This window comes from Ranitomeya imitator, chromosome 1 (genome assembly GCF_032444005.1).
Source record: "Ranitomeya imitator isolate aRanImi1 chromosome 1, aRanImi1.pri, whole genome shotgun sequence".
NCBI lineage: Eukaryota > Metazoa > Chordata > Amphibia > Anura > Dendrobatidae > Ranitomeya > Ranitomeya imitator.
The window spans coordinates 201,279,590-201,292,501 of record NC_091282.1 but is presented as its reverse complement, the minus strand read 5'-3'; the positions used below and the strand labels follow the sequence as shown (position 1 = coordinate 201,292,501).

Below are 12,912 nucleotides of genomic sequence, written 5' to 3'. Positions count from 1 at the left end.
ACCCACTGGGTCATGTGCTACCGTCACTTGCATGCTGAACTCAGCTGCAGACTTCAGAAGAGGATGTAGAATGGTGGAGGAACCCACAATGACAAAGACCATGGTCTTTTTTTTCAATGCACTAAAGAACAGCAGCAGAATGGGGGACATATACTAGGATGGGGCCCAAGATAACGGACCTATATAACTGGATGGGGGATGTTACTACATAATGGGAGAGGGGGTGCAACTCGTATGTCCTTAATGGATTTACAACACTACAAAGGCTCATACAGCTGATCAACATGCAGGGAAGTGTGTGTGTGTGTGTGTGTGTGTGTGTGTTGGGGGGAAGGCGGATCCAAATTTTGCACCCAGGCCCATCTGACTCTAGTTACGCTACTGCTTAAAAAGGGCTCCTCTTCAGTGTCGTCAAGAGGTTAAAAGTTGTTAGTTTAGGCATGTTGGGTGTTATAGTTTGGAAAGCCAGAAACCTTCAATTGAAATAAGCTTGTAACTACAGTAGTTAATGGATATTCGAGTAACTAACTCAACTTCCTTCTAAAAAGCTGCACTCTAATTTTAAGAATGCTTAAGCAAATTTATTTTGTAAAGAGATTTTATATATAAACGCTGTAAATGTGCATTCCTGCATACAATACATTAATAAAAATGGGGATTGGTCAATAGGAAGAAGGGACTGGAGCATCACGAGAATATTATTCCAAATTTAGCCCATTAATCCCTGACCAATTTATAAACCATATGGCTAAAGCATGATAAATTCCTGGGCCATTTGTTACACCGTAGCTAGGCTCATTATCATTACATCATCGCATATAAGTAATATTACAAAAGTCATTAAACACATATTGTACTTACATGACTTGAGCATTTTGCTCAATGGTGTCCTGAGCTTTAGAAGGTGGTCTATGTGAGAGATGTGTGGTTAGCACTCCTCAAGCTTTGTAATGTTCACTTTCCCAATTACTCATTGGTTTCCAACAGACAAAATACTTGTTCACACCAGTTATAAGAAGCCAGTACACACCACCCCGAGAAACCAGTGTTTGCTAAACAAATAGAAAGGCCCTGCTTGTTATTGTGGGTGTTATATTTCATTCTGCGCCAAAAAAAGCCTTGTAAAAGTGACTGAAGTCCAAACGTTACCAACCACTACAAGAAATTTATATGTTCATCACTTCTCTATGTTACATAGGTCAAAACTAGGTAACTGGGAAAACTTTAAACCATTAAACGTGGGTCGACCATCAGCCAAATAAGTATTCATGAGAACGTTCATTCCTGTTCGTTGCTTCATGCAAAAAAGCCTGTATAGACTAGATAATCACTTTTACGCTGGTCTAAAAATCATTGCTGGTCGGCAATAAATGCCCTAGGTGTTGCCTATATAATTAGTCATGCAGATGATTGATTGATGCATGTAAATGAATGTGCAACAAATACCTGCTTAGACCGCACATGGAGTACTGTGTACAGTTTTGGGCACCGGTGCTCAGGAAGGATATAAAGGAACTAGAGCGAGTACAAAGGAGGGCAACAAAATTAATAAAGGGGATGGGGGAACTACAATACCCAGAGAGATTAGCAAAATTAGGATTATTTAGTCTAGAAAAAAGACGACTGAGGGGCGATGTAATAACCATGTAGAAGTATACTGTATAAGGGGACAATACAAATATCTCTCCGAGTATCTGTTTATACCAAGGAAGGTGACGGTCCCATGGGAGCAGTCTCTGCGTAAGGAGGAGGGAAGGTTTTTTCACCAACATAGAAGAGGATTCTTTACTGTTAGGGCAGTGAGAATCTGGAATTCCTTGCCTGAGGAGGTGGTGATGGCGAACTCAGTCGAGGGGTTCAAGAGAGGCCTAGATATCTTCCTGGAGCGTAATAATATTGTATGTTACAGTCAGGGGCGGCTCCAGGTTTTCATGGGCCCTAGGCGAAAGAGTCCCGGTGGGCCCCTTTAACACATACCACAATTCATAATGCACTGATACGGCAGAGAAATATAGGTATAGTACAATGCCAAATATTTCACTTACTTCTTACATTACATGAGTGATATCTATTGTACATTCTACATTAGCTCAGAAACCGGACAGTATTATTATTATTTATTATCAGTAACATAGTAACATAGTAACATAGTTAGTAAGGCCGAAAAAAAGACATTTGTCCATCCAGTTCAGCCTATATTCCATCATAATAAATCCCCAGATCTACGTCCTTCTACAGAACCTAATTGTATGATACAATATTGTTCTGCTCCAGGAAGACATCCAGGCCTCTCTTGAACCCCTCGACTGAGTTCGCCATCACCACCTCCTCAGGCAAGCAATTCCAGATTCTCACTGCCCTAACAGTAAAGAATCCTCTTCTATGTTGATGGAAAAACCTTCTCTCCTCCAGACGCAAAGAATGCCCCCTTGTGCCCGTCACCTTCCTTGGTATAAACAGATCCTCAGCGAGATATTTGTATTGTCCCCTTATATACTTATACATGGTTATTAGATCGCCCCTCAGTCGTCTTTTTTCTAGACTAAATAATCCTAATTTCGCTAACCTATCTGGGTATTGTAGTTCTCCCATCCCCTTTATTAATTTTGTTGCCCTCCTTTGTACTCTCTCTAGTTCCATTATATCCTTCCTGAGCACCGGTGCCCAAAACTGGACACAGTACTCCATGTGCGGTCTAACTAGGGATTTGTACAGAGGCAGTATAATGCTCTCATCATGTGTATCCAGACCTCTTTTAATGCACCCCATGATCCTGTTTGTCTTGGCAGCTGCTGCCTGGCACTGGCTGCTCCAGGTAAGTTTATCATTAACTAGGATCCCCAAGTCCTTCTCCCTGTCAGATTTACCCAGTGGTTTCCCATTCAGTGTGTAATGGTGACATTGATTCCTTCTTCCCATGTGTATAACCTTACATTTATCATTGTTAAACCTCATCTGCCACCTTTCAGCCCAAGTTTCCAACTTATCCAGATCCATCTGTAGCAGAATACTATCTTCTCTTGTATTAACTGCTTTACATAGTTTTGTATCATCTGCAAATATCGATATTTTACTGTGTAAACCTTCTACCAGATCATTAATGAATATGTTGAAGAGAACAGGTCCCAATACTGACCCCTGCGGTACCCCACTGGTCACAGCGACCCAGTTAGAGACTATACCATTTATAACCACCCTCTGCTTTCTATCACTAAGCCAGTTACTAACCCATTTACACACAATTTCCCCCAGACCAAGCATTCTCATTTTGTGTACCAACCTCTTGTGCGGCACGGTATCAAACGCTTTGGAAAAATCGAGATATACCACGTCCAATGACTCACCGTGGTCCAGCCTATAGCTTACCTCTTCATAAAAACTGATTAGATTGGTTTGACAGGAGCGATTTCTCATAAACCCATGCTGATATGGAGTTAAACAGTTATTCTCATTGAGATAATCCAGAATAACATCCCTCAGAAACCCTTCAAATATTTTACCAACAATAGAGGTTAGACTTACTGGCCTATAATTTCCAGGTTCACTTTTAGAGCCCTTTTTGAATATTGGCACCACATTTGCTATGCGCCAATCCTGCGGAACAGACCCTGTCGCTATAGAGTCCCTAAAAATAAGAAATAATGGTTTATCTATTACATTACTTAGTTCTCGTAGTACTCGTGGGTGTATGCCATCCGGACCCGGAGATTTATCTATTTTAATCTTATTTAGCCGGTTTCGCACCTCTTCTTGGGTTAGATTGGTGACCCTTAATATAGGGTTTTCATTGTTTCTTGGGATTTCACCTAGCATTTCATTTTCCACCGTGAATACCGTGGAGAAGAAGGTGTTTAATATGTTAGCTTTTTCCTCGTCATCTACAACCATTCTTTCCTCACTATTTTTTAAGGGGCCTACATTTTCAGTTTTTATTCTTTTACTATTGATATAGTTGAAGAACAGTTTGGGATTAGTTTTACTCTCCTTAGCAATGTGCTTCTCTGTTTCCTTTTTGGCAGCTTTAATTAGTTTTTTTAGATAAAGTATTTTTCTCCCTATAGTTTTTTAGAGCTTCAATGGTGCCATCCTGCTTTAGTAGTGCAAATGCTTTCTTTTTACTGTTAATTGCCTGTCTTACTTCTTTGTTTAGCCACATTGGGTTTTTCCTATTTCTAGTCCTTTTATTCCCACAAGGTATAAACCGCTTACACTGCCTATTTAGGATGTTCTTAAACATTTCCCATTTATTATCTGTATTATTAGTTCTGAGGATATTGTCCCAGTCTACCAGATTAAGGGCATCTCTAAGCTGGTCAAACTTTGCCTTCCTAAAGTTCAGTGTTTTTGTGACTCCCTGACAAGTCCCCCTAGTGAAAGACAGGTGAAACTGTACAATATTGTGGTCGCTATTTCCTAGATGCCCGACCACCTGCAGATTTGTTATTCTGTCAGGTCTATTAGATAGTATTAGGTCTAAAAGTGCTGCTCCTCTGGTTGGATTCTGCACCAATTGTGAAAGATAATTTTTCTTGGTTATTAGCAGAAACCTGTTGCCTTTATGGGTTTCACAGGTTTCTGTTTCCCAGTTAATATCCGGGTAGTTAAAGTCCCCCATAACCAGGACCTCATTATGGGTTGCAGCTTCATCTATCTGCTTTAGAAGTAGACTTTCCATGGTTTCTGTTATATTTGGGGGTTTGTAACAGACCCCAATGAGAATTTTGTTACCATTTTTCCCTCCATGAATTTCGACCCATATGGACTCAACATCCTCATTTCCTTCGCTAATATCCTCCCTTAAAGTGGACTTTAGACAAGACTTTACATAGAGACAAACCCCTCCTCCTCTCCGATTTTTACGATCCTTTCTAAACAGACTGTAACCCTGTAAGTTAACTGCCCAGTCATAGCTTTCATCTAACCATGTCTCGGTTATTCCCACTATGTCAAAGTTACCTGTAGATATTTCTGCTTCTAGTTCTTCCATCTTGTTTGTCAGGCTTCTGGCGTTTGCAAGCATGCAGTTTAGAGGATTTTGTTTTGTTCCAATCTCCTCGCTGTGGATTGTTTTAGAAATGTTCTTACCTCCCTTCTGAGTATGTTTTCCTGGATCTTCTTTGTTCAAGTCTAATGTTTTTCTTCCCGTCCCCTCTTCTTCTAGTTTAACGCCCTCCTGATGAGTGTAGCGAGTCTTCTGGCGAATGTGTGTTTCCCAGGTTTGTTGAGGTGTAGTCCGTCTCTGGCGAGGAGTCCATCGTACAAGTAATTCACACCGTGGTCCAGGAATCCGAATCCTTGTTGTCTGCACCATCGTCTTAGCCAGTTGTTTGCATCAAGGATCCTGTTCCATCTCCTGGTGCCATACCCGTCTACTGGAAGGATAGAAGAAAAAACTACCTGTGCATCCAGTTCCTTTACTTTCTTCCCCAACTCTTCAAAGTCTTTGCAGATTGTCGGTAGGTCCTTCCTTGCTGTGTCATTGGTGCCAACATGTATCAGAAGAAATGGGTGGACGTCCTTGGAGTTGAAGAGCTTTGGTATCCTATCGGTCACATCCTTGATCATCGCACCTGGAAGGCAGCATACTTCTCTTGCAGTTATGTCCGGTCTGCAGATGGCTGCTTCTGTGCCTCTCAGTAGTGAGTCTCCCACCACCACCACTCTTCGTTGCTTCTTGGCTGTACTTTTTGCTGTCACTTGTTGCTGTGTGCCCTTTCCTTTTTTGCTTGCTGGTATTGCTTCATCCTTAGGTGTGCCATCTTCATCCTCTACAAAGATTTGATATCGGTTCTTCAGTTGTGTGGTTGGTGATTTCTCCATGGTCTTCTTGCTTCTTTTGGTCACATGCTTCCACTCATCTGCTTTTGGAGGTTCTCTGACACTTTTTTCACCTTCTGTGACCAGTAGAGATGCTTCTGTTCTGTCTAGAAAGTCTTCATTCTCTTTGATGAGTTTCAAAGTTGCTATTCTTTCTTCCAGACCCCGCACCTTTTCTTCTAAAAGGGCCACTAGTCTACACTTCTGACAGGTGAAATTTAATTCTTCTTCTGGTCGATCCTATAGTCCTCTATGCAGAATAATGAGCCCCATATATTGCTCCAAAAAGAATGAGCCCCATATATTGCCCCATACACTATAATGGCCCCATATAGTGCTCCATACAGTATAATTGGCACCACATAGTCCTCTATACAGAATAATGAGCCCCATATATTGCTCCAAACAGAATAATGAGCCCAATATTATGCTCCATACAGAATAATGAGCCTCATATAATGCTCCATACAGTATAATGGGCACCACAGAGTGCTCCATACAGAATGAGCCGCATATATCGCTCCATACGGAACTGACCCCATATAATGCTCCATACAGTATAGTGAGCCACATATAATTCTCCATACAGTGCCCGGGTGCGCCGGCCCTGCTTACAGTTATTAGGTTATTTAGAAGGACGTAGATCTGGGGATTTATTCTAATGGAATATAGGCTGAACTGGATGGACAAATGTCTTTTTTCAGCCTTGCTAACTGTTACCAACCAACATGCTACACTGTTCAAAGTAAAATGTCTCTTAAATGGTAACCATACTTTCAAGTAACGTTTTAGAATTAGCTGGTTTCTTTGTGTGTACATAAAGATAGACACTATTCTGATCATTATATGACGTGTAAACTGCATTTTCACCAGTTTTCACCGCTGCATGCTCCCTCTCATTTGGAACCGATTAGGAGCTGGTGGAAGTAGACTAGCTGCTGTGATCTCTGCCATACAGTGGGTACGGTCAGTATGCAGACACCTTTAAATTATTCACTCTTTGTTTCATTGCAGCCATTTGGTAAATTCAAAAAAGTTCACTTTTTTTCTCATTAATGTACACTCTGCACCCCATCTTGACTGAACAAAAAGAGAAATATAGTAATTTTTCCAAATTTATTAAAAAAAGAAAAACTGAAATATCACATGGTCATAAGTATTCAGACCCTGTGCTCGGACACGCATATTTAAGTCACATGCTGTCCATTTCCTTGTGTTCTTCCTTGAGATGGCTCTACTCCTTCACTGTTATGTTTAATTAAACTGATAGGACTTGATTTGGAAAGGCGCACACCTGTCTATATAAGACCTCACAGCTCACAGTGCATGTCACACCAAATGAGAATCATGAGGTCAAAGGAACTGGCCAAGGAACTCAGTGGCAAGGCATAGATCTGGCCAAGGTTACAAACGAATTTCTGCAATGCTCAAGGTTCCTAAGAGCACAGTGGCCTCCATAATCCTTAAATGGAAGAAGTTTGGGACCACAAGAAGTCTTCCTAGACCTGGCCATCCAGCCAAACTGAGCAATCATGGAAGAAGAGCCTTGGTGAGAGAGGTAAAGAAGCCCCAAGATCACTGTGGCTGAACTCCATAGATGCAGTAGGGAGATGGGAGAAAGTTCCACAAAGTCAACTATCATTGCAGCCCTCCAACAGTCAGGCCTTTATGGCAGAGTGGCCCGACGGAAGCCTCTCCTCAGTGCAAGACATATGAAAGCCCACATAGAGTTTGCTAAAAAACACATGAAGGACTCCCAGACTATGAGAAATAAGATTCTCTGGTCTGATGAGATGAAGATAGAGCTTTTTGGTGATAATTCTAAGCTCTAAGCGGTATCTGTGGAGAAAAACAGGCACTGCTCATCACCTGCCCAATACAATCCCAACAGTGAAACGTGGTGGTGGCAGCATCATGCTATGGGGGTGTTTTTCAGCTGCAGGGACAGGACGACTGGTTGTCATTGAAGGAAACATGAATGTGGCCAAGTTCAGAGATATCCTGGATGAAAACCTCTTCCAGAGTGCTCTGGACCTCAGACTTGGCAGAAGGTTCACCTTCCAACAAGAATGATCCTAAGCACACAGCTAAAATAACATAGGAGTGGCTTCAGAACAACTCTGTGACCATTCTTAACAGGCCCAGCCAGAGCCCTGACCTAACCCGAATTGAACATTTCTGAAGAGACCTGAAAATAGCTGTCCACCAACCTTCACCATCCAACCTGACGGAACAGGAGAGGATCTGCAAAGAAGAATGGCAGAGGATCCCCAAATCCAGGTGTGAAAAACTTGTTGCATCATTCCCAAGAACACTCATGGCTGTGCTAGCTCAAAAGGTGCTTCTACTCAATACTGAGCAAAGGGTCTGAATACTTATGACCATGTGATATTTCAGTTTTTGTTTTTTAATAAATTTGCAAAAATTACTGCAATTCTGTGAGAAAAATTAGAAGAAAATGAACTCTTTTGAATTTACCATATCGCTGCAATGAAACAAAGAGTGAAACATTTCTGAATACTTTCCTTACCCACTGTACACCATACTCACCACAGTGGGATTCCTGTACTTCATTCATTTTTTTAGTGCATAAAGACCAGTAACAGAAACATGGAGTATCTTATATAGCAGAGCTGTCTGGATCTGAAATAAGTTAGTGTTAGACACCTCAGTCCAATGGTTCAGCGACTCCCTCTGCCTGTTTCCTCCCATTGCTCCTCACATCTCCAGCCTACATAGAGTATAGAGGGCTGTGTCACACCTGTAGTCCTTGTCTGAGCATGGATTTTAGCTAGTTTTTAAGAGTGCTTGAAAAGTTCAGGAGGCAGCAGTGGGGGAAAGGGGATTTCTCTCCTAAAGTATATATTGCGAAGATTCTTATATTAGTCTGTACTATTGATTCATGCAACGTTTGTTGAAAGGACAGATTCAATTGTATGAACCCCTAACACATGCTAACATGGCAAAAACCTAGCCTGCTGAGCTATTCCTTTTATGTAGCCTCCATTCATTTCTATGGTAGACAGTGTAGCTCAGCTGTTTCTTTAGCTGCACTTATAGTGATTGAAGCCTGGATGGGATTATTCCAGTACTCCATTATGAATGTCTGAAATGGAAACAATCTTTTAACATGCACATGTTAATTTGAATAGAAAGAGGACACTCCCTTTTGGCTCCATATTTAGGAGACCCTGAAACATCTGACAGTCTGTAATTTCCACTGACATTAATTTAATGTCTTTGGGCATCCTAAATTATAACTCCATTTGTCTTGTCATTATTTACCGTTGGTCAATTTAAATCATTTACTTTTGCTATAAGACTTTCATTTGATACGAAGCTCCTATGTGTACAGTATCAATAAGAACGTTGCCGATTGTGCTTGTTGATAAAAGCATGTTACAATGTGTTCTACCACTGTTTGCTAAAAATAAAAATGTTGCATATTCATCTTTTAATTAAGTTAAAGTAATCAGCAAGCAAAACAATGGCTGGAACACAAGGTCACAGTGCTGATAGTCATCACTCCTGACTCCCCAATACACAAGAACTGCAGAGCTGTTCTGCGTTTTCGATAGGGAGAGTGGAACAAACTTCTGCCAAACAGCTATAGTGGCGAGCTATCCCCAGAGAACAAAAGGGTGGGACAATTAAATTCAAATTCCTCTCATGTCAGGGATGTCAGGTCTCCATACACATTAGGCCTCATTCACACATCTATTTGTGAAAAAATGGTACAAATGTCAGTGTTTTACATCAGTGTGCCATCCGTGTGTCCGTTTTTACCATCAGTGTGTCATCAATGTCTTTCACAGATGGACAAATAAAGTACAAAGCTTCTCTTATCCTTTGGAATGTTAAACACGGACAGCACACAGATGCCATCCATGTGCTGATCGCGTTTTTCACCGACCCATAGACTTGTATTGGCCCTGGTCAGCCATAGACATGTTAATAGCACCATAAATTATAATGGGTATGTGTTATATCTGTGAAAAAAAACAGATACAACACGTACATGCAACATGGACATGTGAATGAGTCCTCCGATTGTCAGCTAATTCCACCAATATTTATGGATTTGACTGATTTTAAACTACGGCAATGGCCCTAAGATTGCTGTAGTCATTTAAGGTCCAGTCCTGCTTCTGCCAAGTTTTGCCTTCTACTGGCTCTCTCTTTTACTAAGAGAAGAGCCAATGCAAATAGAGGTCCCCACTTTAGAGGACTAAAGGTACCGTCACACTCAGCATCTTTGCAAAGAGAACGACAACAATCCGTGACGTTGCAGCGTCCTGGATAGCGATCTCGTTGTGTTTGACACGCAGCAGCGATCTGGATCCCGCTGTGACATCGCTGGTCGGAGCTAGAAGTCCAGAACTTTATTTCGTCGTCAGGTCGGCGTGTATCGTCGTGTTTGACATCAAAAGCAACGATGCCAGCAATGTTTTTACATGGAGCTAACAACCAGCGAGAACGATAAGTGAGTCGCCGTTACATCACTGGATCGCTCCTGCATCGTTCTGGAGCTTCTGTGTTTGACGTCTCTACAGCGACCTAAACAGCAACGCTGCAGCGATCAGCTCGTTGTCTATATCGCTGCAGCGTCGCTGAGTGTGACGGTACCTTTAGTCATTTCAATAGGTAACAAGGAAAAGTGATAGAGCTTTCAGCTGCAGACTCAACAATTAACGGATTGTCAGCAAGTCCTGATTTACAACAACAAAAAGTGGCAGCAGAGTTCTACAGAAATGTATTTACAGTGAAAACTCTCCAAAGGATCACTTTATTGAGAGGACTGCCCCCTTATTTTAAGGATAAGACTCACATGGAGAAGTGGATTTACTAAGTCGGAGGTCAGGATGAAAATATGGATCAAAAGGAATGGCACAGCGGACTGAACTTCACATTAAAAACAGTGAGGACTAATAAGACCACAGGCAGACAAGTGGAGCCGCCCAGACCAGAAGACGCAGAGCTAGGAGTATAGACAAGCACTTCAACTGAAGATGAAACAGGGCAGGAATAGCAGCATCTTTTGTAATGTTCACTAGTCTAAAGGTAAAGTTTGTAATGCTTTCTGCAGACAAAGGGATAATAAGCAAACAACAGATAGCTGCTGGCAGCAGAGATGAAGAGGAAAACTTTTCTATGGAGAAGATGCAGTAGTGATAGTAATGTCAACAGTCACTTAAGGTACCGTCACATTTAGCGACGCTGCAGCGATCTAGACAACGATCCCGATCGCTGCAGCGTCGCTGTGTGGTCGCTGGAGAGCTGTCACACAGACAGCTCTCCAGCGACCAACTATGCGAAGTCCCCTGGTAACCAGGGTAAACATTGGGTTACTAAGCGCAGGGCTGCGCTTAGTAACCCGATGTTTACCCTGGTTACCAGCGTAAACGTAAAAAAAAACAACCACTACATACTTACATTCCGCTGTCTGTCCCACGGCGCTCTGCTTCTCTGCACTGACTGTAAGTGCCGGCCGGAAAGCACAGCGGTGACGTCACCGCTGTGCTCTGCATTCCGGCCGGCGCTTACACAGTGCAGAGAAGCACAGCGCCGGGGGACAAACACCGGAATGTAAGTATGTAGTGTTTGGTTTTTTTTACGTTTACGCTGGTAACCAGGGTAAACATCGGGTTACTAAGCGCGGCCCTGCGCTTAGTAACCCGATGTTTACCCTGGTTACCAGTGAAGACATCGCTGAATCGGCGTCACACACGCCGATTCAGCGATGTCTGCGGGAGTCCAGCGACGAAATAAAGTTCTGGACTTTCTGCTCTGACCAACGATGGCACAGCAGGATCCTGATCGCTGCTGCTTGTCAAACTCAACGATATCGCTAGCCAGGACGCTGCAACGTCATGGATCGCTAGCGATATCGTTCAGTGTGAAGGTACCTTTATGCTTAAAGTAGATGATGGGTTAATAAGCAGGTCTGATCCAGGAAGCAAATGTAGATTGTAGAAGCAGACAGAAGTTTGAAGAGGTGATTTCAGCTAAGTAAACTGGTGGAACAAACTCCAAAGCAGAAGGTTACAAACACAAGGCTTACTTAACATTCAGACACACGTGTCAAAGTCGAGTTTAAAAGCTCTTGGGTGATGTCACTAGAGAACTTGTGAAACCCAAAACTTAAGAACGTGTAGGGAAATGGAGTAGAGTCAGACCATGGAGCCAATAGAGGTGGGTGACAACAACCTCCTTTTAGGGCCTCACTTAGGACGGTCAATATGAGAGGAAAGAATATGCTTCGCATGAAATATGAGCCAGATTGGAGCATTAATGTATTTTTTAAGAGGACCCAGCATTTCTTTTCAGGACTGTATCACTTCCAGTCTATCAAGTAGATGAGGTTCCCATTGACCAACTTACAGTCCAGAAATTGGTTTATCTCATACTCCCATGTTAGGACCAGGAGGAAGCAAGAGATGTCTTGACCATAGCATAGAGAATTTATTGAAGATCAGAGTACATAGTAAAGCATATATGAAAAGCATTGGAATGAGTGATTAACCACATGTTTTTGCTGGAAAGTCAAACCTCATCTACGCTTCAGATGCTATGACGAGGTCGACTGTGTACATCAGCACTCTGCTTCACTTTCGCCGCCAAATTGGATTGCACCTCAGTCCAAATGTTATGCATGTTCTGAGAGAGGCACTTCACAGTATGGAGTTGACTCTTAGGTGCAATCACCAAAGGAAGATAAGCCTCTCCACCACACACTTCAACAAATGGAGATTTCAAGGAGATTGAAACTGAATTTTTGTAGGCAAAATCAGCCCAAAGAAACTAATCCGGCCAATTTTCTAGATGAGAGTTACAGAAAATTCATAAATTTTGAGCCTTTGAGGTTGATAAGCTGAAGAGAAAATCAAGAAGATTTTTAAATTCTTGCAGAGTGCATTACAGAACCTGGAAAAATATAGCACATCACAGTCAGACACTATTCCAGAGGAGAGAAGCAAAACATTTCTTTGAAAAATACTTAGGAAAACTGTGCAGCAGATGGAAGTACGGTTGATGAAAGAAAAAAAAAAAAAGATTTTGGAGAAATGGTCCACTATGACCCAGATAGTAGTGAAC

The 12,912-nt window shown here is 42.0% G+C and overlaps 1 protein-coding gene across 2 annotated transcripts in view; it reads right to left on the bottom strand.

Annotated features, from left to right (window-relative positions):
- The window catches only part of TNFAIP8 (TNF alpha induced protein 8), a 234,434-nt gene that overhangs the window by 82,434 nt on the left and 139,088 nt on the right, over positions 1-12,912 (bottom strand). The window contains exon 1 of one of the 2 annotated variants that reach the window (XM_069753417.1): positions 862-964. The exons of the other annotated variant lie outside the window; for it this stretch is intronic. Coding sequence (XP_069609518.1) covers positions 862-874 — 13 coding nt within the window. The 5' untranslated portion in view covers positions 875-964. Of the gene's footprint in view, positions 1-861; positions 965-12,912 lie in introns of those variants that run through there. 2 annotated transcript variants of the gene reach the window in all.